This window comes from Ursus maritimus, unplaced genomic scaffold (genome assembly GCF_017311325.1).
Source record: "Ursus maritimus isolate PB19 unplaced genomic scaffold, ASM1731132v1 scaffold_24, whole genome shotgun sequence".
Lineage (NCBI taxonomy): Eukaryota > Metazoa > Chordata > Mammalia > Carnivora > Ursidae > Ursus > Ursus maritimus.
Window position 1 is genome coordinate 23234485 of NW_024424897.1, and position 25201 is coordinate 23259685.

General features: G+C 55.4%; 2 protein-coding genes across 6 annotated transcripts in view; one reads left to right on the forward strand and one right to left on the reverse strand.

Moving 5' to 3' along the window:
* Positions 1 to 484: 484 nt before the first annotated feature.
* On the reverse strand, positions 485 to 10052 carry COPZ2 (COPI coat complex subunit zeta 2). Its single transcript, XM_040640743.1, has 9 exons — positions 9942 to 10052; positions 9094 to 9168; positions 7444 to 7525; positions 6810 to 6901; positions 6304 to 6359; positions 5506 to 5583; positions 3417 to 3468; positions 2769 to 2807; positions 485 to 810 (listed from the first exon to the last, which is right to left on the reverse strand). Exons 1-9 carry the CDS (start codon positions 10050 to 10052, stop codon positions 763 to 765), a joined length of 633 nt encoding a protein of 210 aa, XP_040496677.1. The 3' UTR covers positions 485 to 762.
* An 8071-nt stretch (positions 10053 to 18123) lies between these two features.
* NFE2L1 (nuclear factor, erythroid 2 like 1) overlaps positions 18124 to 25201 on the forward strand; it is a 17442-nt gene continuing 10364 nt past the window's right edge. For 2 of the 5 annotated variants that reach the window (XM_040640744.1, XM_040640748.1), the window contains exons 1-2: positions 18125 to 18263; positions 20113 to 21128. In XM_040640744.1, coding sequence (XP_040496678.1) covers positions 20619 to 21128 — 510 coding nt within the window. In that variant the 5' untranslated portion in view covers positions 18125 to 18263; positions 20113 to 20618. Of the gene's footprint in view, positions 18264 to 18466; positions 18600 to 18953; positions 19036 to 20112; positions 21129 to 25201 lie in introns of those variants that run through there. The other 3 variants (XM_040640747.1, XM_040640745.1, XM_040640746.1) reach the window with 3 other exon arrangements.

A 25201-nucleotide genomic window follows, 5' to 3' on the forward strand; every position in this document is an offset into this window, starting at 1 on the left:
GAGAGGAATTCCGCGGCACCGGGCATGCCAAGAAAAACGGGCGTGCTGTTCCTCAGTTCGTCTAGAGGAAGCCTTACGCCCTTCCCTTTTGGAAGCTGGGAATGGAAAAAGTGACTCAAAGAATCCCCAACAGGGTCACCATGTGTGTACCATCTTTCGCTTTTTCCTGGAAGTTTACGCCACCGAGGAGTACCATCTTTCGTCTCATTTTCCCTGAATGTGCGCCATTTCACCATTACTTTTTTTTTTTACCGTGCCACACAATCATACCTAGCACTTCCCATCACATATGGTCCCGTGGTATCAGTACCACACGCCCTCACGATGGTAAATCGTCCCCTTTCTCTTGACCCCCCCTCCCCCATCCCACGACCACAGGGATAGCCCTGGACACCTCGGTCCTGGGCATCCTGAAGATGCAGGCAGTGCAGGAGCGCTCATCAGACTTATACACACTTCTCAGGCCAAGAGAGAATGAGACCACTGGCAGGAGACAAAGCAGGTTTATTAGGGTTCTGGGGCCAGGGATACCTAAAGTCTGAGATGGTTCTTATGGCCCAAGGGGCAGGCCAGGGCAGTGAGAAGGGGTGAATCAGGGCTGAAGCCAAATCTTTGTATCTCAGAGTTCCTGGCCAGAGACCTCAGCAGTCAGTTCTGGGAGGGCTTAGGGATACAGAGGGGTTTTTCCTGTTCCCTGGGGTCTCAGCTTTTGCCAGGATTGGGGAAGTGCTCTGGGGGCGGGGAGCCCTGAATGCACAGCCTTCATTTCAGTAACGACCATTTAATTTGTTCCTTGGCAGACTGAAGAACCTGGAGGATAGGGAATAAGGTTGAGAGAAAGAATGGGGGGGTTGGAGATCAAGCGCCTTAACACGGTCGTGAGGGGGGGCGTCCACAAACCGGCTTTTTCTAAGTGTCCCTGCAATGCTCCGTCACTAGGTGGCAGCAGCTCATCTGTGATTGGCTTGAGTGGGGCCAGGCCCGCAAAACAGAACAGTCCAAACAGGCTGCAGCCAGCTCCCAGCTCAGGCCCGAGCCTGCCCCGCTGTCCACAGTTCCCCCGGCTGCAGCCAGGGCTGTGGCAGCAGGCCCGCTCTCCCCCAGGCCGTGCCCTTCGAGCGCCCGCCCACAGTGCCACGTCTAGGCAGAGACTTGGCCCAGGCCAGTCACTTCCTGTGCCCAGACACCTCGGCAGCCCACTAGCTCCGGCCTCGGCCGGCGGGGTGTCCTCAACACCCCGCCCCAGCTCGTGCTGATGTGGCACAGCTGGCCACGGGGGCCTGGCCCGATGCTGCCACGGGACACCTGCATTCAGATGCAGGCATCCTCACATCCTGAGGAGGAAACAGCCTCTGTCCGGGACTTAGACAGGTCCAGACAATGTGCACACACGATGCCGACATGCTGGGGACCCCAGGTCTGTCCCCCAGATCATCTCTCCAACCATCAAGCCTCATTCCCCTCCGAAGAATTCCCCTCCCCCTATCCCATGCTGTATGTCTCTTCCTCCTGCACAGTCTCCCTCCTCTCTCAGGGGCAGCCTGGCCCTGGGTTTCTTCTGCTTCTCCCAGCCAGAAACTAACTTTCCCCTCATTTCATCTCCCATTCACGACCTACAACTTCCTTGGTTCTTCCTTAAGAATTCCATTAAAGTGCTATGTCTTCATTCTTTCCCCCTTTGGAAAAAATAGGAGCTGGGCTAAAAGTTTTCCCTGCGTTAGCTCTTCTACTTCTCTAAATAACACTGTGAGGAGTGTCCTGTGCTTCTGTGAGGCCCAGAGAGGTTGAGTAATTCGCTGTAGGTCACACAGCCTGCGGGCCCTAGGGTGGAATGTACACCCTGGGATGACCCTCCCCAGCACCTGGGTTCCTAACCGCTCTGCTCATTCCTCTCCAGCCTCTTTCTGACCTGAAAGCTGCCACGTGGCTGCCTTCATCCCAGCAAAGTATGAGGCGGCACGGGGAGCTGGGAAGAGGGAGAGGCAGGGTGAGAAGCAAGGGCAGTAAAGGAGGCGGGTTCCACACGGGATGGCTTGGGTCCGTCCCCTGCCTTAGCTGTCACAGCAGGGAGGTAGTTAGTGCACTGAGGCAGGAAGCTCCGTGAAAGCAGGATTAGTCTGGGCAGAGAGACCTGTGGGCAGATGGAATGCAGGTCAAGCAGTGGGCCTGACAAGCAGGAAGTTTGCACAGCTGCCGAACCAGTCAGGCCACAGATCCAGGAACCAGTACGTGCCCCCCCCCCCAAGCGGGGGCACATGCATCCCAGATAATCCCAGACAGGACCATGCAGGAGACTGGCGGGGATGGACTTTTCCACAGCCAGGTCATTCAGGGGCAAGGGGACAAATGGTGAGTGGAGACGGTTAGGGGGTCCCTTAACAACTCCAACAGGAACCCTAAACAGCATGGACTGAGAGGTTAGAGAAAAAGTCCTATTCGGTATCCCTTCTGGGTTTGGGGGAGCATCAGGGGCTTCAGTCGTTGGGGAACAAGGGACCCCAGTCATCTCCAGGAGTGGTAGCTCACCCTGGGGTTTTGATCCAACTACGCCAAGCCAGATGACCCGGGCGGCTGGTGAGGCCTGTATCATTATGCACACCCAGCTGGGCCCGACTCTCCAGGAGATGGCCTGTCCCTGTCCCACCCCTTCTTCCCTCCTGCACCCCTGACTTCTCAGCCTCGCCACTCCCCTGCCCCCGGGTCCCCCGGGAGGCTCTGCTCTCCTCCCTCTAGCCTACTTCTGGCCAAGGCAGACGCGGGGGGCCTACCTGGGCCACACTCTGTTCGGTCAGGCTGCTGTCATCTGCCTGCAGGGTAGCAATGTCAGAGGGCGGTCAGGCCAGGGGAGGGGATCGGGTGAAGAAAGCAAGGTGAAGGAAGGGGGCTTTGGGGGGGGGGGGTGATGCAGCGGTGGGGGGACCCAGAATGCACCTGTATCACGGTGAGTGGGAGCCCTGCAGCTTGCCACTCAGAAGCCAGGCCCCTGGGACCCGTCTGTGGGTGCATGGAGAGGAAAGGCACGAAGGGGAATAAAGATGACAGAGGAGGTTTCATCCAGACAGGAGGAGCCAAACTAGGAGGGAGGGTCTCTCTGTACCCCCACTCTCCAAACTCAAGGCCAAGGCAGCCACCTGGTGTCTTCTGGAGAATTTATTTCTTTCCCCACTCTGTGCTTCCCCCTGGGGAGGGTGGTGAGGTACCTGGTGATTCTATAGGGGGGGAGATGGCAAGAGATCTCTTTTATTAACTCCCGCCCCCGCAAATGCATCGACCCAGTACTCGCTTCTGCTAGAGGAGCGTGGGTTCCTAGCCTCCGGGCCCTGGCATCGCCTGCAGCGGGAGGACAGGAGGCGGGGAGGGTGGGAAGGGCAGCCCCGGGGGAGACGGGAGTCAGGGACACGGAGGAAGACTCTTACCCTAAAATTCACTTTCTGGATCACTTGCTGAGGGTCGCTCTCCAGAATCACGCTACAAGATGAGAGAGAAACCAGGAGGAAAATCAATGACATGACTCTCCCCTCTGCTTCCTCTTCCCGCCGGGCCCCTTCCCTCCCTTACCATATCCTGCAGGTGCTCCCTCTGGGGTACCTTCCCACTGATATTGCTCGGCCAGAACTCTCCCTCCCTCTGGACGCTCTCAGCTTTGATTACTCTATGCTTCTAACCTGATGGTCGCACCCCTGCTTGTCCCTGCTCGGAAGCTTTGAAACGGGGTGAGGGCAGTCCGGTCATTACCAGGGTGTCAAAAGCAGAGACCGAACCACTTTGAGCTCTTGAAAGTTCACTTTACACTCTGGATCTAGAGATGGATTCAGATGCCGGGAGGGAAGGGAGGGCCCCTGGGGACCCCGTCCCGTTTCACTAGTATTCTATGCCGCACGGTAATGCCGTGTAGGAGAGAAATAGAGCACTTAAAATCAGAATCTGTCTTCCCTTTCAATAGACCCAAGTACCAAGGCTTTTCTTGGCTAGTGGGCAGTCTTTAACCACACAGTGGGGGTGCGGGGGAGCTTCTGTGGGTATGTGCAAGGGTGCAGGTGTGAGGGCCGGTCACTGAGGGTGGAACAGAGGTGGGGGGATTGACTGAATGCTCCTCTTCACCCCATGAGGCTCCCCTAGGGCAGAAACTGAGTTTGTCTTTCCTGCCAGTCCCAGGGGACCAAACAGATATTTCTCGAGAGCCTCTTCTAGGCCCCATCCCTGGGGCACCCGGCACCCCTTCACCAGAGATCCTGTCATCCATAAAGACAGGAGCATCCCAAGCCAAAGCTCCAGTTCAGGGACTGTCTCAACTGCCACTGTCCCAGTTTTCCCAAGAGGGAAAGTGAGCTCCGGGGGGGGGGGGCAGAGACTGGGCCTTCTGGGGGCACAGGCCTGGAGGCATGCAAAGCTTACATCCTCCCTTGCACAGGCTTTTCCCAGGCCTTCATTTTGTATTTATAATAGTGTGTGTGTGTGTGTGTGTGTGTTCCATAAAGAGGTCCCACAAAATTGTATACACTTCAGGTCCCACCAAAGCTGGTCTTACCCCACTCACTTTGGGGGTCGGGCAGTTTGCACAAGGCCTTGCCGCGACAGGCAGTGGACAGAAGGAGGAGGGAGGGAGGGCGTGCGCCGGCCCCATCTTCCAGAGCGTATGGGGTCGTGGAAAGAGCACCATCTCTGGAACCATGCACGTGGTGTTTGATCTTGGCCCCCTGCTCCCAGCCTCGGGACCTTGAATCTCTGAGCCTCTGTTTGCTGTCTGCGAACTGGTTGTTATGAAAGAGGCCAGTCTTTAAGGTGATTGGTTTCTATTATCTTTTGCCCCAGAGCCAGGAGTTCTTTCTCTCTCTCAGTATCACCCGGATGGAAATTCACTACCCAACCCTTCCCTACCCAACCCTTCCCGGAAGGGCTCCCGGCTTCCCAGGAATATCCGAGCACAGCGGGAGGAGGAGAGGTTCACTGGGTGAGAGGAGAGCCCTGAGCTTCACCCGCCTTACCTCACTGAACCCCCACACCCGCTGAGGTAGTCCCCTTACCCCACTGGAAAGATGAGGAAAGGCAGGGTGAGGGAGAAAAAGCAACAGGCCTGGTCATGCATCCGGTGAGGCTGGGAAGGAGCTCTAACAGGGGAGGGGTGAGAGTGGAGGGTGGAGGCAGCCGGACGCTGAATGGGGATCTCCTAGGAGGGGCGGGGGCTCGTGCTGCCCCTTTCTCCTGGGCACTGGAGATCAAACCATGCCCCGAAACCCTGCCTGTTCAACAGTTGGCCATCGTTCGCCATGAGATTACTTTCTTGTTTGCTTGGCTTCGGCTAACGCTGAAATCAACCTCCATCCTCATGAGCAGGGGTGGGGGAAGGGAGGGAGGAGCTGGCCAGCAGGGGTGGGGGAAGGGAGGGAGGAGCTGGCCGGAGAGCCAACAAGGTGCCTGGAACCATCTAGCGCTGATGACCCTCAAAGGCACCTCCCGCTGTGAGTGTCCCAGAGCAGCCCCTCTTCCCTCGGCCCTTCTCCTCACCCGCCATCCACGATCTCGTCCAGCACCAAGAAGGCTCCATCCATGTTCTCCAGCAACCAGCGCTTCTCCACATTCTTCCTGAAGGCAGACGCAGCTCCTGGACCTCTCCATGGCCAGGAGGAGCTGGGTTTCTGCCCAGGTGAGGCGGACCCCTCTCTCTCCACCCATTCCCCCACCCCCTCCCCCACCCCCACCGAGCTGGAGGGAAGGAGAATGTCAAGGGCAGTGAGGGCAACACCGATCAGGAATCAAGGGATTCCTGAGCTTAGGGCCCCCCTATGCCCAGCCGCCCACACGCGGGGCATTGACACGGCACCCACCAAGTTACCCCTAATGCATTTCGTAGCTGGGTTAGACGCTACAGCTGTACTGTGGTTCATCGTCTCAACTGCAGACATTTATTTTTGGATTATCCTGGTTTGGTTTACCCAGGCCATATTCACGGGGACAGATACCAGGTAACTGAATGGGGGTGCAGTGAAAGCCATCCTGAGCCTCAAGTCAGAAAAGCTGAGTGAGTCTCTCTTCTGATATACACAGACTGTAACTCCAGGCAAATCACCTCGCTTCTCCGGACCTCATTTTCTGGCCATAACCTCATGTGGCTCTGCTCTGGGTGACACCATGGTGGTCCAGTAAAGGGCTGGTAAAGGGCCAGTAAAGGCCTTGAAGGAGGACGCTATGGGTCCAGTCTTATCTTTTGGGGACTTCGGGGGAAACCAGAGGAAGGGTCCCCCCCTCTGTGATGCATCAAGGCCTGGGGAGCGAGGGCCTTGGAGGGCAGAGGACCTCACTCACCTTAACACGTGGTTCAGGGACTCAAACAGGCAGGTGAGAACAGACACGAGCATCAGCTAGGGACAGGTGGATAGGGAAGGAGGACAACAAGAGAGGATGAAGTTGAGAAGGCCAAAAGGAGCATTCGGGGCCGACTTGTGTAGGCAGTTGTCCCTTTTCAGAGAGGACAGGGCTGGGGACTGAATGCCGCTTGACCCCAGGGTGCCTCCCCATGCATGGGCTGAGAAGCACTGGGGTGCCCCACTGTGGGACACTGAACGTATTCTTCCATAGTGATATTTAAGGAAGAAACCAAGGCTCCCTGCCCAGGACTTCAGTTCTGGTTCCCAAGGAACCTAAGAGGCATCATGCATATGTCCCATCCCAGAAGGAATCGTTCTGGCTGCTCTCCAGCCCCCCGAGCCTAGAAGGAGGGATACCAATGATAAGCCTTCAGAACCCAGCTCCTACCCCAGAATCCAAGCTATGGACAGCCCCTCTTTGTGACCCCAACCTCCTGAATTCACCTCATTCTCGTGGGAGGAGCCCACCACATACAGGAAGAGGTCAGTGCTGCTCTTGCAGACGATGGTCATGCCCCCCAAAAACGCGATCTCACCTAGAAATGGAGGAGGCTTTCAGGTCTGGCTACCTCTGCCAGGCCCCTCCTCCCGATCTCCAGCTCTACTTCTCTGCCCCCTTTTCCTTCTTCATTTTCCAAGGAACCCTTGAAAAGACTAGCACTAGGGACACCCCCATTAGGCTACTCTGTGTCCTTTCCCCCAGCCTCTACTCTATGTCTAGTAACTGTCTCATTCTGAGAAGTCAACAAATCCAGGGCAGGGTCGACCTTCAGTCCCCCTCCCACCATGTGCAATGCCTTGTTCCAGCCCCAGGCTGGTGGGGGTCACAAGATGCAGTTGGCCTCTTCTGCTGAGAGAGGGGTCTGGGTGTGTTGGGGGGGTGGTTTGTGAGGGATCGGGAGTGAAGCTTCCCCAGAGAAAAGGAGAGGAGAACAGCTGGGAGGGAGAGGAAGAAGAACCTCTGAAGAAAAGAGAATGGCCTGTGGGTATGTATGGCTGACAGGGACAGATGTGTCCAGATGGAAAGGATGGCGATGTGCATCTGAGAGTTCTGGGCAAGGAAGAGGCGGACACTTACTGTCAGTCCGGCTGGTCTTGTTGAAGACGTTTTTCTCGAAGGCCATCTGCTCCTTCAAGGAGGGGAATGTATCATCATAATACTATGAGAAAGGGAAGGAGAAGGGGGTGATATTTTCCACAGAGCCTGGCTCCTCCCTGCATGGGAGGTGCTGGCCCAGCAGAGCCCCGTCCCCGTTTGTTGCCCTTCAGGCCTGTGTGCTGTTTCCCCATTCACACACATTTTAAGCAAAGAAAGTCATAAAAAGTAGAGGAATTTTAAGCCCTGCTTTTGGAGTCCTCTCCTGATTTCCTGGAGGCTTTTGTACATTTGGCAGATGTTCGGTGTGCTAAGGACTGGGGTGGTCAGTGGGTCACCCTGTTCCTACAGGAACCTGAGTCCACAAGAAAGATGGCAGACCCGGGGGTCCCTTATCCCAACAATGACAATCACAGCAGCTCCTTTAATATCCCCATTATATTGATGGGGATGCGGAGGCATGAAGAAGTCAGATAACTTCCCCGGGATCTCGCAGTTGTAAGGGACAGACCAGGATGGTCAGACTTCAGACAGGCTCGTGGTGATGAAGACTGTCTAAAGGAAAGTTCCTGGCGTGCAGCATAACTAGATGGATGCTCTTTTGTTTGGGCCGGTGAGCCTCTTTCTCTGACTCGGTGTCTTAGACTGAACGTGGATGGGTCCTGCTGGGAGGCGGCCCTAGAGCCCCTGGCACGGCTGGTCTACCTCTGATCATCTGCGGACACGGAGTGTGATCGGCTCAGCTTTCGATTTCCTGGCTGTGGATTTTGTCACTTAGAACCCCATCTGCAGGCAAATTAGTAGCCTCCCCGCTCGCAGCTGCTGTGGGGAACCAGCTCATTTGAATATCAGGAAGACGAAAATTTCAGTCCCAAACAAACAAACAAACACACACACATCTAGAATGCAGTTCGTAGTTCGTTAAGATGTCATCGTCCTCCTGTGGTTAATTGTGTCAAGGACAGACATTTCTTTTCAGATTATTCCAGTTTGGTCCACCCAGGCCATGTGGGACAGACACCAGACAACTGAAGAGTTGGTGCAGAAAATCACCCTTCTGAGCTTCAAGTCAAAATACCTGAGTTCAGATCTGTGTTCTGATAGTAACACTTGTGACCTCGGGCCACTCATCTAGCTTCTCTCGACCACATTTTCTTCATTTGTGAGAGAGTTGGGTCATATAGTCTCTAAGATGTCTGGTTCTAAATTCTCAGACTCCTCTGACTAAATCCTTAGTGTTTCCCAAACTGTAGAAGAAAAGTGGAGGTTGCTTATACAGAATGTGGGGACTAAGGCTCCTGGGTCCCAGGCTCAACACTCCCCTGACCCCTCAGGAGGTCCCTTCCGTGCCCAAGGTCCAGCTGGCCAGTGGAAAGAATGATGAGAAGACATTTCGGGGGATGTGAGTAGGAACAGAGGAGCCACACTCCCCTCCACCCTGGGGCCAGCAGTCTGACAAGGCAGGAGGATGGACAGAATGACCTTTGCAGGGGTCTAAGCTGAGTTGCTCTGAGTCACTGAGCCCACAGTGGGGTCTCTCCTGAAAGAGGAGAGTCAGCTGGGTGGGGACTTCGGTTCTTGGGGCTGTGGCACAGTGTCCTCAGGGGCCTTCCTGCGAGGGTGGGAGGTTACCTTGGCCAGGAGGCGGTGTCCGTCATTATCTAGGATGAAAACAGCCTTGATGGTGTAGAGGGAAGGTTCCTGCAACTGACACCAGGGGAGAGCTCCGTTGGCTCCTGACTCAAGGCAGACACCCTGCCATTGGCTCTATGGCATCTGCTGGCCCCAGGAGGCCATCCTCAGGGTCCAGCGACCCCAAAGGTCCACAACTGGTTCTGGCCCACCCCTGTGCCGCACGGGCCAACTCCGGTGCCTGCTCCGCTCCCAGGCAGATGTTCCACCGCAGGCCCCGGGTGGGCGCTGTGCCCATTGGGTGCAGAAGGTCCGTCCGGGCCCAAGTTCTGTCATGCACTGACTGCTCCAGAGCCCGAGTCGGAGTGTATCACAGAACCTGGGCCGGGGGGACAGCAGCGCCGAGCCTCCTCCTTCCAGCGGACGCCGGGCCGAGGCTGGACCCGCGCTCTCAGCGCGCCCCCAGCCCCCTGGCCCGGGGAGGGGGGAGCTCCAGAAGCCCCGCACGTCAGCCCACCCCCCGTGAAGCTCCAGTCCCGGGCGGCCCCGCCACTCCTCACCGCTCGCAGCGGAACCTCGGTCCACCCCCGCCCCCCCCCCACCCCGAGCCGTGGCCATCGCCACTCCAAACTGATCCAGAACTTCAGTCCCACGCGCACTCGGGCCCGGCCTCCTCGCGGGTCCGCGCCCGGAGAACTTTTTCTCCCCTGCCCTGCCCCGGGCCCGCTCCCCGGGAGGTCGGCGGGGGCCCCCAAGTTCCCCGACGCGGGCGCACGAGCCGTGAGTTGGCGCCCCCCCCCCGGCCCGGCTCCCGCCGCCCCGAACCCCGGCGCCTGCCGGCTCCGTACCCGCAGCCCCGCCGGCTCCCCGACTCGGGCGGGCGGCGCCGGGCCCCCGGCCTGGGCCGCCGCGGCCCCCTCCCCCGGGTGCGGACGTGGCCAGGCCTCCGGCCGCTGCATTCCTCCCGCCGCCTCGCGCTGACAGCGCCGCCCGCCGCCCCGCCTCCGCCCGCCTGGCTCCGCTCCCGCCTGGCGCTCCCCGTGTGCTTGCCGCCGCCCGTGCGGTCCCCGCGGCCGCAGGCCCCGCGCCTCCCCCTCTGCCCCGCTGTGCGTGTCTTCCCTTCTCCCCGTGGCCCCTTCCTGCCTCTCGCCCTCCCCACTCTCCCTTCCTGCCCACTCCGCCCTGCGCCCCGCAGCCCGGCTCTCCTTCCCCTCTCTCCTCCTCCGCGGCGCTCGGTGCCACCGAGGCCAGAGCTCCCCGAATCCTCGCGCTGTCCCGGGCCCGGCCCTGCTTTCCCCGGCCGCCTCCCCCCTAGCCCGTGCGTTTGGTTTGCGGCGGGGTCCGCAGGCTGTCCTGGTTGGACCCCTCGGGGACAAAATCGCTTTCGTCATCCCTCGGGTCTCAGGGACAGGTTGTAGGAGTGAGAGCAGACAAGAACCGTTCCGGGGAGACCCCTCTGTGCAGAAAAGTTTCTCCCACTCCTCAGGAAGGGAGCCATGGCCCAGAGACAGCTCCCCAGAATCTCCCAAGGCACAGACAGGACCATCTGGGGCAGGACAGATGCCCAGGAACACAAATGCCTCCCCGAGGGCATCAGGCATTGCCCTGCTTTGGTTTCTTCGGTCAGAGGACACCCGAGTTCCCACTTTCACTTCAGGCGGCTTCTTAAGGCCCGTGGGAAATTCATCCTGGGAAGGTACAAAGTTGTGGGTCCTTACTCATTTGCCCCTAACAACACCATGCGAGTTATTTTGCTTTTAAACAGTTACAGCCGTTAGCTGATAGAACTCACACCTGTGGGATAGGTACCATCACGCACATTTGAAGGGGCGGGGAGACTCAGAGTTTGCGAGGCCTTATCAGGAATCAGGATGGTGGGGCGCCTGGGTGGCACAGCGGTTGAGCATCTGCCTCCGGCTCAGGGCGTGATCCCAGCGTTCTGGGTTCGAGCCCCACATCAGGCTCCTCCGCTATGAGCCTGCTTCTTCCTCTCCCACTCCCCCTGCTTGTGTTCCCTCTCTCGCCGGCTGTCTCTATCTCTGTTAAATAAATAAATAAATCTTAAAAAAAAAAAAAGGAATCAGGATGGTACAACTGATAAAGACTGTAGTTGAATGGGGGAGGGGAGCCGTTTTCAGGCTCAACATTGCTTCTCCGCTCTCCTCCTCGAGGCCTGTTCTGCTGTGCACCACACACATCCAGACTGCTGAGTGGGCTCTTCCTCTGCTGACGAAGGTCTTCTCGCTCTTTGAGGGTCCACTTTGTCACCAGAGGGAACCTAACCCACCGAACTAACTCGATAGGTCTCTCCTGTCACATTCTCTGTCTCAGCTCCCTACTTATTTCTCCCATTGTACCTTTCATAATCTTGAAATATCATCCTTACCGAGTTGTTGACATACCAATGTGCATGGTCCTTCTCCTCACCAGACTCTGAGCCCTACGAGAACAGAGATCACGTGTCTGTCTTGTTCCCCGTGGAATCCCCGGGGCCCTGGACCGGGCCTGGCCCGTGACAGGTACTTCGTAAGCATTTGTGAAGGGAGTAAGTAAATGAATCCCGATGATGAAGATCATATGTAGTCACAGACTACCTACTTTACATAAAGAATAATAGAAATGTATTTATCAATGAAACTGTGTTTTATCCACTGTACAAATACGTATTGAGTGCTTACTCTGTACCAGGTACTTTTCCAATCACTGGGATACAACAGTAGACAAAATAAAATCTTTCCTTTCTTGGAGCTTATATTCAAGTGTTTGTGTCTGTGTGCATGCATTTCTGTGCAAATCGTAAGTCACAAACAAATAAGATAGGTACTGCATGAGTTGGTGATAAATGCTACAAAGAAAAAAGATGAGGAATGTGAGGCGTTGGGGAACGCAGGGCAGAAATGCCGTTTTCATTAGGGTCATTTGAGAAAGGCTTCAAGAAGGTGACATTTGAACAAAGAGCTGAAAGAGGAAGAGAGCGAGCCACGCAAGCATCTGAGGAAAACATCTGCCGAACCTCTTTCTATGATGATTTAGAAGACACATCTGAATCTTCCCTGCAGGCTATCGGCGCTGTAATAGTGAACGTGAATCAACGCTATTTGGTGCAATAGGGGCAAAGACGCAGTATTTTATTTGTTTGGATTCCAGATCATCAGAAGTTATGTCAACGGTCATGCTGGCTCAGTATGTAATAAACAATACTGATTTGATTATTTCAGTGCCTTAATATTTTTGTCAGCTAGTTCATTTTTAGCTCATATTTACAAGGATAGCATCAAAAAGCCTCCAGGGGGCATTTCCTAGCCTCTGTTTGGCATATGGTACCCACAGTGGGAGAGGGTCAGCTTGCAGAAAAAGGGAGGGAGGGGGACACCTGGGTTGATAGGGGGCTTAGGGAGCCCGTGTGGCCCGCGGGGAGTGGGGGTGGGGGAGCTGGTTACAGGAGATTGGATGAGAGCCCACTGGAGAGGGGTATAGGGTCTGGGATGAGAGAGAAGGCCCTGGAAGGAAGCTTAGGAACCACAAAATCCTCCTCACTATCACCTCCACCACCTTGGGTGTTGCTACAGTTATAATCACTGGGATCTCTTTACATGCTGTGGTAAATTCAGAGACCTCAAGGTAACTTTTCCAGAAAGAGATCCTCCCCAGGGATGGTTCCTGCCCTAAAGTCCCTTAGCAGAGAGCTCGGGACTCATTCTCTTCTCTGGGTACACCTTTAATGGGGTTCTACATAAAAATACTGGCTCAGTGAGCACCGTGACAGGACAGCGTCTTCTCCAGAGGACTGTCTCCTTCTCCAGGGGACGTCACAGCGTAAGCCTGGAAGCACCTAAGAAGTGCACAAGTGCAGCGATGAGAAGCAGCTGGAAAGGCTCCCTGGAATGAGGAAGCCAAAGCTGTGATCAAAAAGAATGCAGCCTCCCGCCTCCCTGCTCTTTGCTCCCTTGGGGGGGGGGGACTGTGAGGATGAGGGGCAGGGGTGAGGGGCTGCGCGCATCTCTCACCGGCTGGAGTCTGCGGACGGAGTAGCTGGACCCTGACTTGGTTCTGAAAACTAAACACAGGTCTCTGCCCTTGGGAGTCTCCAGGAGGCTAGTGATTCACATGGGTTCCCCTCTGGGTCTTGGTAGATCTTGGAGGTGAGACCATTCCGTTTCCTCTGACTCACTCCCCTGCTGCCACATTTCTGTGCTGTCCTAGGATTTGGGCATCTGTTCTTGTGTGACAAGAAGAAACAGCTCCCTTGGGTAACAGCCTCTCTGTCTCTCTCTCTCCTTCTCCCTCCCTCCCTCTCTCTCTCTCCTTCTTGCTATAATGTCAAGAGGGGGAGGTGTGTGTGGAATGCGAGGTGTGGATGTGTGTGCTTGTGGCACCCTCCAGAGAGAAAATGAAAGCTTCCATGCTCTGAGTGCAGGATGAGTTTCTAGTTTCTAGTTTCCTAAGGACAGCTCTCATTTCTTCAAGGCAGTTTGCCTTTCTCTGGGCTCACTCACTCTGGGTGAGTGGAGAGAGAGCTGAGCAAGAAAGGAGCCTCATCTCAGCTCTACCCAGGCACAGGTGGCTTTATACACAGGCTCTGATTTTATTTATTTATTTATTCATTTATTTATTTATTATTTTATTTTATTTTATTTTATTTTTTAAAGTAGGCTCCAGGCCTAACGTGGGCTTGAACTCATGACCCTGAGATCAAGGGTTACATGCTCTACCAAGTGAGCCAGGCAGGGGCTCCACGGGATCTGATTTTTTAAATCTGGTGAATCTGTATTTTGTTATCTCCATTTAGCTCAGGAGGGCCCAGCAAGGAAGTGGGAGAGCCAGATTTTTGAACCCCGCTCTCGGTCCAAAATATCCACTCTTCCCACCTCACCACAGCACCTCCCTGAAAATTACCCAACATTGTTGGGGCAATGTGGTGAGGCATACAGAATGGCTGAACCCAGCTTCACAAATTGTTACCAAGGCATGAATGAACAATGAAGTGTTTTCATTGGATAGTTCAAGGAAGAGGGCATTTTAGGACTGAGAAAGACTATATCCTGAACTCAAGTGGTGATTCTAGGCTGTACTTATGCATTACCACTACTGTTCTTTTTTACCCAATTTGGATTCTTGCTCCAAGCTGGCGATCCTTTACTTCACACATAAAAATCACCTGAGGAGCATTTTCCAAAATCCTCATGCCCAGGGCTGCTCTGGGAGACTCTGACCTAACTGGTTGGGGGTGGGACCTGGGCATGGATAATTTTTACAAGCCCCCTAGAGGAGTCCTTCTAATGTGCAGCCAGGGTTGAGAAGCAATCTTCTAAGGCAGCCGAGGTGTAGGGGCACACAGGGAAGAGGCTGGCTGGTGGAAGAGCTTTACCTCTTTTGAGGGTTTAATGGTAACAAGCTTGCTAATGATGTTTACCATGTAAGAAAGGAGGCCAGATGTCTGGATTAGCTGGATAACTAATTGATTTCCTTGCAAGACATGCTAACATTTAGTATTGACAGGAAGTAATCCTACAATCTCTCAGAAGGGCTGTAGGGAAATCTCGAACAGTCATCTAATACACTCCCCGGATTAGATGGAAGTTGGAGAGTGAGAAATATTTATATAGATTAGCAACATTTAAAAACATTTTTTTAAAAAGGAAAAATAATGGGCAACCAGAAGAGCAGAAAGACTAGATTTCCCCTTAGGGGAAAAAGCAATCCCTGCTATTCCAGAAGAAATCCAACCCCTTCTCTGAGGGTTTCCTGGCAGACGTCCTCCTCCCAGGATGACTGGATGATGGATGTGGCTGCTGGTGGCAACGGCTTTTTCCAGGGAGGAAGCTGGGTCAACACAGATATACTCCAGAAGAGTAGGGAATTCAGCGTATAGCTAGCTGGCTCTTTCATGACCCTGAATCCCTGTGCATTAGAACGAACTCTCTTCCTGGCTTCCCACTGCCTTCTCCTTTCCCAAGCGGTCTCAAGTTGCGAGGGCAAGGCCTGGTTTTACTGACGGCTCTTGGCCTCTCCCTTAGGGAAGGGAGCGCATGTGTTCACTTTTTCCAGTGGTCTTCTCAGTCTGATTTAATGGATATACCAGGACTGATGACACATCAGCATGGCATCTTTCGTTTGCTTCTTGGGTAATTGTCCTATTAACAGCTGTCCCAGGCAAAGGAGAGGGAGAGGATGCCAGGGGAAGGGAGGAGGCTGGCTTCCTAGGTGAAGGACACACCCTGGATTTTACGGGGTTAATTAGTGGGTTCTGGGAAGGAGGTTTGCACCTGCTCAGACTTGATCTGGAACTCTCGACAGAGTGGAAGACAGTGTTTTGAACCCTGCTCCCTACCATGGAGTATTAACTATCCTGGACACCCGCAGCCTGCCAGACCTAACCGCTGCTGATTGAGACCATCCCTATGTCTAGATTCTCCTCAGCCCTTGCAGCAGGAGAGCAATTCTGTCTCTCCCTCTTCCTTGCCACTCTTGAGTGCTAAGCAGGAAACTTGAACTATCCAGTCATTCTTTAACCCAATTATACAGTTCCTGATCCACCTCTCACCCACTGAACGAATAATTAGACACAGTGAAGCACATACTAGAAGTTGGCAGGCAGAAGAAAATGAAGGGGACAGTGTGGGCACGAATAAAAGACACTTCCACACCTCTCTCACCCCTTCTCTAGGGTTTAACACAGAGACCCTTCTCTTCTCAGTGTCTGCGCCTCCCTCTCCCTCTACACCCAGGACCCCAGAAAGGAAAGGGGAGGAGAGGATGGGTAGGACTGTTATCTCAACAAATTTTGAGTCATTAATCTTTTTTTAAAGATTTTATTTATTTGACAGAGAGAGAAACAGCCAGAGAGAGAGGGAACACAAGCAGGGGGAGTGGGAGAGGAAGAAGCAGGCTCCCAGCGGAAGAGCCTGATGTGGGGCTCGATCCCATAACGCCAGGATCACGCCCTGAGCCGAAGGCAGACGCTCAACGACTGAGCCACCCAGGCGCCCCAATTTTGAGTCATTAAAAGTGACCAAATGAGTTTAAGGTTTCAAAGTGACATGAGAGTGTCACATTAGCTCCCCAGTGTGGCCTTCGACCTACAGCTGCCATTTCATTTCAGTGAATATTTACCTGATTTGACTTCACGTTAGTCAGTCTGGTGTCCACCATAAGGCTTTTTTTTTTTTTTTAAGATTTTTATTTATTTATGAGAGAGAGAGAACATGAGTGGGGAGAAGGGGCAGAAGGAGAGGGAGAAGCACGCTCCCCGCTGAGCAGGGAGACCAATGCGGGACTCGATCCCAGGACCGTGGGATCATGACCTGAGCTGGAGGCAGACCGACTGAGTCACCCAGGCGCCCCAGGACTTTATTTCTTATCCCAGGCACCTGGCACCCTGGTATGCAGCTCAAAGGGAACTTGGAATATACAAGTGGACCTGTCTAAAACTTCAGTTTTGCTGGTGCTAAGGTTTCCCATAGATTAATGGATCGGCCAGTTGTTTGGTTTTTTTAAAACTGTGTCAAGGTTTAAAATTGTTCTGTATTTCCTGAGTCGAACAAACGACACTCTCCTATCTTCTCCAAACTCTTGTATTTAAGTCCTGTAACTTTGGTCTAACTTGGTATCTTTCAGTTCTATGGTTTTTTAAATTCCCTTTTCAACCCCCTTGGTATATTTTGAGAGTTAACATAGCACACCTCAATTTCTCCTCTTTTCTTATCCAACAGGAGTATTTACCTTCACGGTCTTATTAATTCAGGGGCTTGTCTCCCGTTTCCTTGGTAACATGCTATATCCTCCAAAACCACATGGCTTCCAGGTTTTAATTTCTGTTTTTATTAGGAACTTCTAATCACAGGCCTGCCTGCTGGAGTTCTCCTTCAATTATTCAGTATTTATTGTTTACTTTGTTTCTGGCACTGTCCTAGGTTTTGAGGACTCAACAGCTAATGCACAGAATTCTAGTCCTCATGGAGTTTATATCCTAGCATTTACTAGAAGCCAAATAGTAAAACCAGTAAGTAAAACATGTGCTCTCTGAGTCAGTCTTTGAAATGCACAACTACCTGAGCAGTTTAAGGATTCAACGACTGGACGCTGGTATACCTTTCTGTATGAATTTTGAAAATGCTTACCATCTGCGAACCACCCCAAATTAAGCCTCCCAACTCTCCAAACACGTGAGGACTGCATGTTGTTATCTGAAGACTTAGCAGTTGGCCTTGTCCTTAGTTGTACAAGGACCTGTGATTTCGCCCGCTAGATTACAAGGATCTTCCTGGGAGTCAAGAATTTGAGTTGATGCCTCTTTGTTCCACAGCTGGGAACAAAGTCCTGTGAACTTCAACTCAGTGATTGCCTAAAGGTGGTCTTGGCATCAACCGTGTTAAAATTACCGAGTCGTTACTAAGCAGGCAGGTTATCAGGCCGCCACCCCAGGGTTAAGTGAATCAAGATCTCTGGAGTGAGCCTCAGAATCTGCAGGCTTCACAAGCTCCCCCAAGTGAGGCTGGGTATAAAGCAATGTTTGAAAAATCACAAAGATGTTGGTTAGGTGAGACTGGCCAGCACCCGAAATCGAGGAAAGTTCCTGAAAGGCAGGACTGAGCTCCGTGGTAGTCTGTGCGGGGGGTGGGGGAAGACAAGACAGGGAAGGGGAGCTCTACGGGATGCCCCTACCACGACAAAACTCGCCAATTATGCCACATCCCTCACACCGACAACGTCCCACCACCGTGGTAGCAACCCGTCCGCTGGGCCATTCCCGCAAGGCGACCCTTGCCTGGGATTTGCGACGTAACCGACCGTGACTGGCGCGGGCGACGGCCCCCGGCCTGCACAAAGCGGAAGCGGCGATAGCGGTTTCCGCTGCCAGCACCCAATATGGCGGCTCGAGCGTCGCCACCGCGGGAAACACTTGCTCTGTGTCCCGCCTCGGCCCCCTCAGGTCTCACTGGGCTTTTGCAAGTCACCGTGGGAACCTTCGGGGCGGGGGAGCATTCCGCGCTCCGGCAGCGATACCACCTCTCAACCCCGGCCTTAAGCCCTTATCCCCCAGCTGAAGAATGCACTGGAAGCCCTAGCTTGCACACTTTACGCCGCGGCCAGCGTGTAATAACCCGGGCGGCCGACGCACAGCGGAGTGGCCAGAGTGCCGGGCGATAGGGCCTTCGCCCCACTTATTGGTGAGCCCACGCCGCGGGGCGGGCCTATGCGCCCACTGGGCTGTGGGCCATGTCAGTCTTGGGAAATCGGGAAAGGAAAGAGGAGGCACACTCAGCCATTGGGCTCTTTTGGCTGTCAATCAAAATGACATCCGGCGGCGGCCGCGGTCTCGGCTCGTTGATTGGAGAAACGTGATCCTAGGCAGGACGCGGCTTCCGAGTGAGGTGGGAGGAGGGGGCGGGGAGGGAAGCGGAGGCTGGGGAGCTCTAGGCCGGCCGGCGGTGGCGGCGGCAAGGCCGGGACTCGGGCTGAGGGCCTGCTGTGGCGGCAGCCGCGGACGCCGAGCTCTGCAGCGGGTATCAGGCACATTCCTTTCCCCGACGTGGGCGGGGGGGCGGGCGCAGCGCCGCGGGGCCGAGGCTTGTGGGGTGAAGGGCGGCGGGGTGGAGCCCAGGGGCAGGAGGCAGGAGGCAGGAGGCAGGAGGCGGGAACCGGCGGACGAGCGGGGCTCGCGTCGGGCCGGGCCCAGGGCCTGGCAGGGAGGGGCCGCGAGGCCGTGGAGAAAGCCAGCTCCGGGGTGGGTTGGACTGGGGAGGGCTGAGGGCGCGAGAAGGCGTGGTGTGAGGCCCAGGCCTGGAGCGGGGTGGGGCCATCGGGAAGGAGGGCGGGGTGGGGTTTGGCTGCGAGGGTGGGTCAAGGCCGGCTGAGTCGCACTTGTTCGCTGTTGCCCCAGAAGGCTAGAAGCCGAGGCGCCGACAGCGGGCATGGCGACTTGGTCCCAGTCGGACTCGGGTATCCGGGGCGGGGTGGGACCGGGTTCAGACCAGAGGCCTCTGGCCTTACTCCGTCTTTAAGGGGCCTATGTCCGGTTTCTCGAACTTAATTGTCTCTTGGGAGGTTTTAGTAATAAATTGCGTGAGAACGGGAGGGTGGTGTAAGCAGGTATTGTGGGTCGCAGTTGTGTTTACTTTAACCAAATAAGGGGTGTGTGTGTGTGTGTCCGCGTGTCCCTCTTCCCCTTTAGGATGAAGTTGGTAGGTGGGTCACAACAGTGAAGAGGAGAGTTATGTCTTGGTTTATGAGGTTAATGGAAGCTCGGAAGTAGAGACCAGAAACTGAAAGGCGGATTTACTCCCTCCCCACTTGGCTGTCTGGGTTGAGAACTTGGCCTTATCCTTCTGCTTTGGCTCAGAAGGTCATATGAATGAAAATAAAACCTGCCTATTGCAAATTCTAGGTCGAATAATCCTCCTGCCTCACCGCCCCCACCCCCACCCCAAGCCCTCTCAGCCCCCCTTCCTCCTTTTAATGTGAGAGACAGGAAAGGGAAATGATATTTTAAAGTTGGGAAAACAAAAGGTGTCCTGAACGTTGTCCTCATGTCTTTTTACACTCTTCTCGCATTAATAGTTTTCCCCCTTCCATTTAGAAGTGGAAGGGACAGGGATTGTAGGCAGTTTTCTCTTGAGAGATGGGAGGATAGAACTTTTCTTTAAGTTAGGAAATGGGCTTCTCATGCTAAAAATAGAAGCTGGGTAGTGTGTGGATGGGGTGGGGGAGGGTTGGTAAATCAGACAACATGTAAAATATTTTGGATGCCCCGGGCATTATCTGCTTATCCAAAACAAGCTACCTTTTAGGGTATTACAAATTTAGTATCTAGAAACCGGGATCCTTTGTGAGCAGTATTTTCCTTTCCTAGTTCTGCCTATAACAGATTTTTGATTTTTGTTTCTCTGGGAGTAAAATAATCAACTTATTTTTCAATAAAATATGAGTGGCATTTGAATGTGTTTCCTGCCTTCTGCCTTGATCATGGTGTGAAAATTTTGGAATCTTATCCTGTTGCTCTTGTGATTCCCATTTCAGGTTTCTCTGGAAACCCCCCTGGTAAGTGTGGAGGAGGCGGGACACTCTGACCCAAGACAAAAGGCCTGTAGCTCCAGCCAAAGAAAATAAACCTTAGGGAGAAGGAAAAAAAAACCAAACCCATCAGCTGTTCCTGAGAACAGCCTGCAGTGGAATCTACAGAGAGGACAACTAATGTGAGTGAGGAAGTGACTGTATGTGGACTGTGGAGACAGTAAGTCACGTGGGCCCTGAGGGCCTGGACCGGGTTAGCAACAGTTGTACACGCTGAGGTGAGGTGCCGAGAAGGGAAAAGTGAATGTGGTCTGGAGAGTGGCCTTGGCTTCACAGGGTGTGCTTTCCTCTGAGGCCATCCGGGAGCTCAGCCCCTGTGTTCTGCCAGGGTGGGATACAGGGTTTGGCACTGAGGAGGGTAACTTGCTGGCTGGAGCAGCAGAGCAGTGGCCTTGATTTGTCTTTCGGAAGATTTAAAAACCAAAAAGCATAAACATTCTGGTCCTTCAGCAATGCTTTCTCTGAAGAAATACTTAACGGAAGGACTCCTCCAGTTCACCATTCTGCTGAGTTTGATTGGGGTGCGGGTGGACGTGGATACTTACCTGACCTCACAGCTTCCCCCGCTCCGGGAGATCATCCTGGGGCCCAGTTCTGCCTACACGCAGACCCAGTTCCACAACCTGAGGAATACCTTGGATGGCTATGGCATCCACCCCAAGAGCATAGACCTGGACAATTACTTCACCGCCCGGCGGCTCCTCAGTCAGGTGAGGGCCCTGGACAGGTTCCAGGTGCCGACCACTGAGGTAAACGCCTGGCTGGTCCACCGGGATCCAGAGGGGTCTGTCTCTGGCAGCCAGCCCAGCTCTGGCCTCACCCTCGAGAGTTCCAGTGGCCTCCAAGATGTGACAGGCCCAGACAACGGGGTGCGAGAAAGCGAAACGGAGCAGGGATTCAGTGAAGATTTGGAGGATTTGGGAGCTGTAGCCCCTCCAGTCAGTGGAGACCTAACCAAAGAGGTTAGTGACCACACATCGGGGTGGGTGAGAGGGGTCTGGGGTTTCGGGTGGTGGGCTGGTCCTGAAGGAGCGAGGTCATAGTACTGATCCCTGTAAAGAACCAGAGTGGTTTGGGAGGGGGGTCTCAGGCATCGTTCTTTGACGGGAATGAGCTGACTTGTCTGACCAGGACTGGGGGCTGGGAGCATTTCCTCGTGTTGAACCATTGACCCACCTCTAAATGTACCGTCAGGGCAGTGGGAGGTTCCTAGAACATGCCAGCGTGTTTACTGCTTGGATTTCAACATGACTTCTGGAGGCCCCGGGGTGGGGGAGGGAGTGGTGTTGTGATGGGCTTTGATGCCGTGTGTATCTGTTGCTAAGACACAAATACTTCGTGGACTCTCGCCTTGTACCTCCCCCGCATCAAAACGCACACGCATATCCTGACGTTCTCCCCCTTCGTGGTCAGGCCTGTTGTTGTAAGGTCCTTGATAAGTCGGCTCTCCTGGGCCTGAGCCAAGGGGTAGATTTAGAGAGTTATTCTTGGCCAGGAGAGGGCCAAGGCTCCCATTCCTTGCTAAAGGCCTGCTGCAGGGAGTAGGGAGGAGAGGGCTGGGAGCTGGAAGAGAAGCTGCATTCTGCTGCCTAAGTCAGCTCGCTTTGAGCTGTCGGAGATCTTTAGCTCCCGACACGTGGCTGACACTGTTCTGGGCAGAAAGTGAGGCCCTTGCCTTTAACGATGCGAATGGCTCCTGCTGCTCCCACCTCACCAACATGATGACAAAACCACTTTGAGCTCTGCGTTTGGCCCGGGCTTGCCACTCGGCCTTAAGGAGCTTGAGAAGAGGCCTGCTGCACTCCCCTGGCCACTAGGGAAGGGGAAGGCTGGATTGCACTGGGCTGGGTTTTCCAGAGCTGAGTCCTGGGGCGGGAGGCGGGGGGAGGGATGTAAAAAGTTTTACAGGTGCAGCAGATCTTGGCTCATTTTCTGCCCACCGCTCAGACCGGGTTTTGCCTCCTGTCCTGCGTCTGAGCCTGTTCCTGAGCTCATTTCTTTGAATGTTAGTGGCTGTCAAAGCTTGTGGCTTCCTTTGGGCCAGTGATGTTCAACTGGGGGTGATTTTGCCCATCCAGCGGATAGATGGCCATGTCTAGGGACAGTTTTGGTTGTCACAGCTGGAAGAGGTGCCCTTGGCATCTAGTGGGGAGAAGCCAGGGATGCTGCGAAACTTAGGAAAAAGCATAGGACAGCCCCCAGACGGCAGACTGATGTGGCCCTACGCGTCCCTACTGCCAGGGCTGCTCTCTGCTCAGCTGCCTCACACTGGGTCTGCTTTGAGAGAGACTAGAATTCTCTGAGCACGGGAGCTGTGAGCGTTCCTTACCTTGCAGTGCCTCAGTTCTTAGACTCTTCCAGTGCCACTGGGAACTTTACCTTTTTTCTGCTTCCTCTGTCCTTTTCCTTCAAATGGGCTTCAGTCTTGGGAGGTGGTCTGAAGAAGTGTGCCTCTCAGCCTTCTCTTCCGTCCTGCCCTGGGCTGGGTGTGTAACTGGCTCGCTCCTGGGAACTCTGCAGGTGAAGCTCCATTCCTGTTCCTGTTGGGAGCTCTCCTGGGATGGGTAGGGGTGGGGTGGGGTGGGAAGTTTGGATATGATTGGATGGGTTGGGGCAGAATGGGATGAGACTTTGACCCTGCTTTCTTCCATTTCTCGGCCTTCTGGAAGGTTGTGCTGTCCCTGACCCCAGGCCTTCTCTGATCCCTTTGGGGGTTGGGGGTGGGTCAGCATTAGGGCCCTAGGCTGGGTGTGGGGGAAGGGAGGATTATTACGTGTCTAGAACAACATTTCCTCAGCAACTCAGGGATAAAAATACCCAGGGCCAGAGCATGTGACAGGCACTGCTGGAGCTGGTATTCTCCCCCCCGGGGGGCAGCGCTCCCCTGCTGCCCGGCTGGTTCGATGGACAGCCCGAGCCCAGGCCCTTGTCAGGGATAGGATTCCCCTGGAGGTTGGCACTCCGCCCAGAGCAGGGGGTGGCTTGTGTACAACTCTGCGCGAGGAGCAGTCTGTGACCGAGGAGAACATACTGTCCCTGACCTGACCTTAGGCTCGAGGGGTGCAGCAGTGAGGATGGACGTTGGAACTGTGCTCCCGGTTCTGTGGGTGGCGTTTTCCTAGCTTTAGAGATGTGGGCCAGGGGCCCGGCGGAGCAGCTCTGGAGCGAAGCTGGGGTGAAGGGGGAGCGGGGCGCACGTGTGCGGCCAGGATGTAGCGGAGCACCCGGCTCCTTCCGGGCTGGCCTGCAGGCTCGCGGCTCCCTCCTCCTGCCCGGGGCGAGGCCTGGCCGGCCCTGTGCCATCTCAGCCTGTGTGCGGGTGGCCGTCCTCCTTCCTCTCCTCTGGCCTGGGGTTGGGGGACAGAGCCCCTGGCTCACGGCAGGGCCGGGTGCCCGGGGTCCCGGCCCAGCCTAGCTTGTGATCCTTGGGCTTCTGGACGACCGGCCGCAGCCCTTCTGAGGAACAGGAAAACTCCTTCCACTTCCAGGGAAGAACTAGATTCCCCGAGAAGCTGCGGGAGTGGTTTCTGCCCAGTCCTGAGTGGGCTGGGGAAGCAGGATGCGACAGGAGGGAGAGTGGCACCCCCCCCCCCCCCCCCCCAGGGCTCTCTCACTGCGCCACCCCGGCTGGCTGACTGGGCTGGGTGGGGCTGCCCGCCCCTGGGTGCGTCTCCTTGAGGAGACGGAGGCGGCCCGGGGATGGGCTGGCTCCTTGCGGCAGCTTCTCCAGCTGCCCTGGTGCAGAGATTGGCTCGCGGCTGCAGCTAGGTAACAGGCGGTGGGAGGGGATTGGCTCCTTCCGCATCTCCAGCGGAGACTTGGGGGAGGAGATTGGCTCTCGTCGCAGCCTAGGTAACGACAGTGGGAGGGGATTGGCTCTTTCCGCAGCCCAGCTGCTGACCTGGGGGAGGGGATTGGCTCTCCGCAGCCTCAGCAGTGACCTGCGGGGTGGGAGGGGGAGGGGATTGGCTCCTTGCTGCAGCCTAGGTAACAAGTTTGGGGGGCGTGGGGAGGGGGAGAGAGGGAGGAGCGGGAGGCTAGGCCCTGGAGGGAGCTTGCTCTCCTCTGCAGCTTGAGCACGGAGCATGGGGTGGGAGTCCCATCTCACTGCAGCCTCTGCGGTGAGCTCAGGGTGGGGGCTGCCGGGTGCCTGAGTGGAACTGGGGTTGTGAGGTGGGAGGGGGCTGCTCGAGGATGGAGGAAGGGGGCTGGGCTGGGCCGCCCAGGCAGCAGCACGGGCGGGGCACCCTCCTCGGGCCCCTTGGAGCTAGCAAGGGGCCACCCTTCCAGCCTGGTGTGCTCCCTGCAAGCCAAGAGCTCCTTGCAGCCCCCTGTCCGGCTTCCCGGCGCCAGCCGCCCCGGGGCTCCTCTCGCAGACCATGACCCGCCTGGACCGCAGCTCTCACAGTGGTGGGGGCCATGCCAAAGGGAGCCGGCCCCTTAACTCTTTGCTGGCTGGGCACCGGCTGGCCCAGCCCCCCTCTGCTCCTGGGTCCAGGGCTTCTGTTCAGGTTGGTGTATGTGGGGAGACTAAAGGGAGAGGTACACCTGGGAGGTCTTGGGATCTGGGAGGGTTACGGTGGGAAAGGGATACCTGGTCAGGGCTGGGGAGGTGGGTCTCTTGGAAGGGTATTGCTTTCTGGAAAGTGCTTTTTTAGCCTCTGATTGGAAGGCAAGAGTTCAGGGCTGCTTCAGCCACAGGGGGATGGCATGTGTAGGAAGCCCAAATGGCTCTTATTTATTGGGGTTCTGTGCTGGTGGCTCTGGGGGTGGCAGTCGGTGCAGGAACTGATCGGGAGCCACCAGGGTGGAGTGGGAAGGAGGCATTTTGGTGCCTGAGGTGGCCGTTGTGGCTGAGCGGTGATGGGGCCCATGTCCTTGAGCGGGTTGACTGATGGAGCGCCAGTGAGTCCTGGGGTGTGGTGAGGAAGGGAGTGAGAGTGCTGGGGTGAGGGGACACCAGGGGCCGGCCTTGGCAGGGGTGGGGTGCCCGGTGAGGATCAGCTGACTGCCTGAGGCTCTCCTGGGACGGAGG

Bases quoted from the DNA above. Each gene is read 5' to 3' on its own strand.
- COPZ2 (XM_040640743.1), bottom strand. From the start codon at position 10,052: ATGCAGCGGCCGGAGGCCTGGCCACGTCCGCACCCGGGGGAGGGGGCC. The intron at 7,526-9,093 runs GTAACCTCCCAC...CCTTTCTCATAG, and splicing joins GACACCGCCTCCTGGCCAAG to TATTATGATGATACATTCCC. The intron at 2,808-3,416 runs GTAAGAGTCTTC...GCTACCCTGCAG, and splicing joins TCCAGAAAGTGAATTTTAGG to GCAGATGACAGCAGCCTGAC.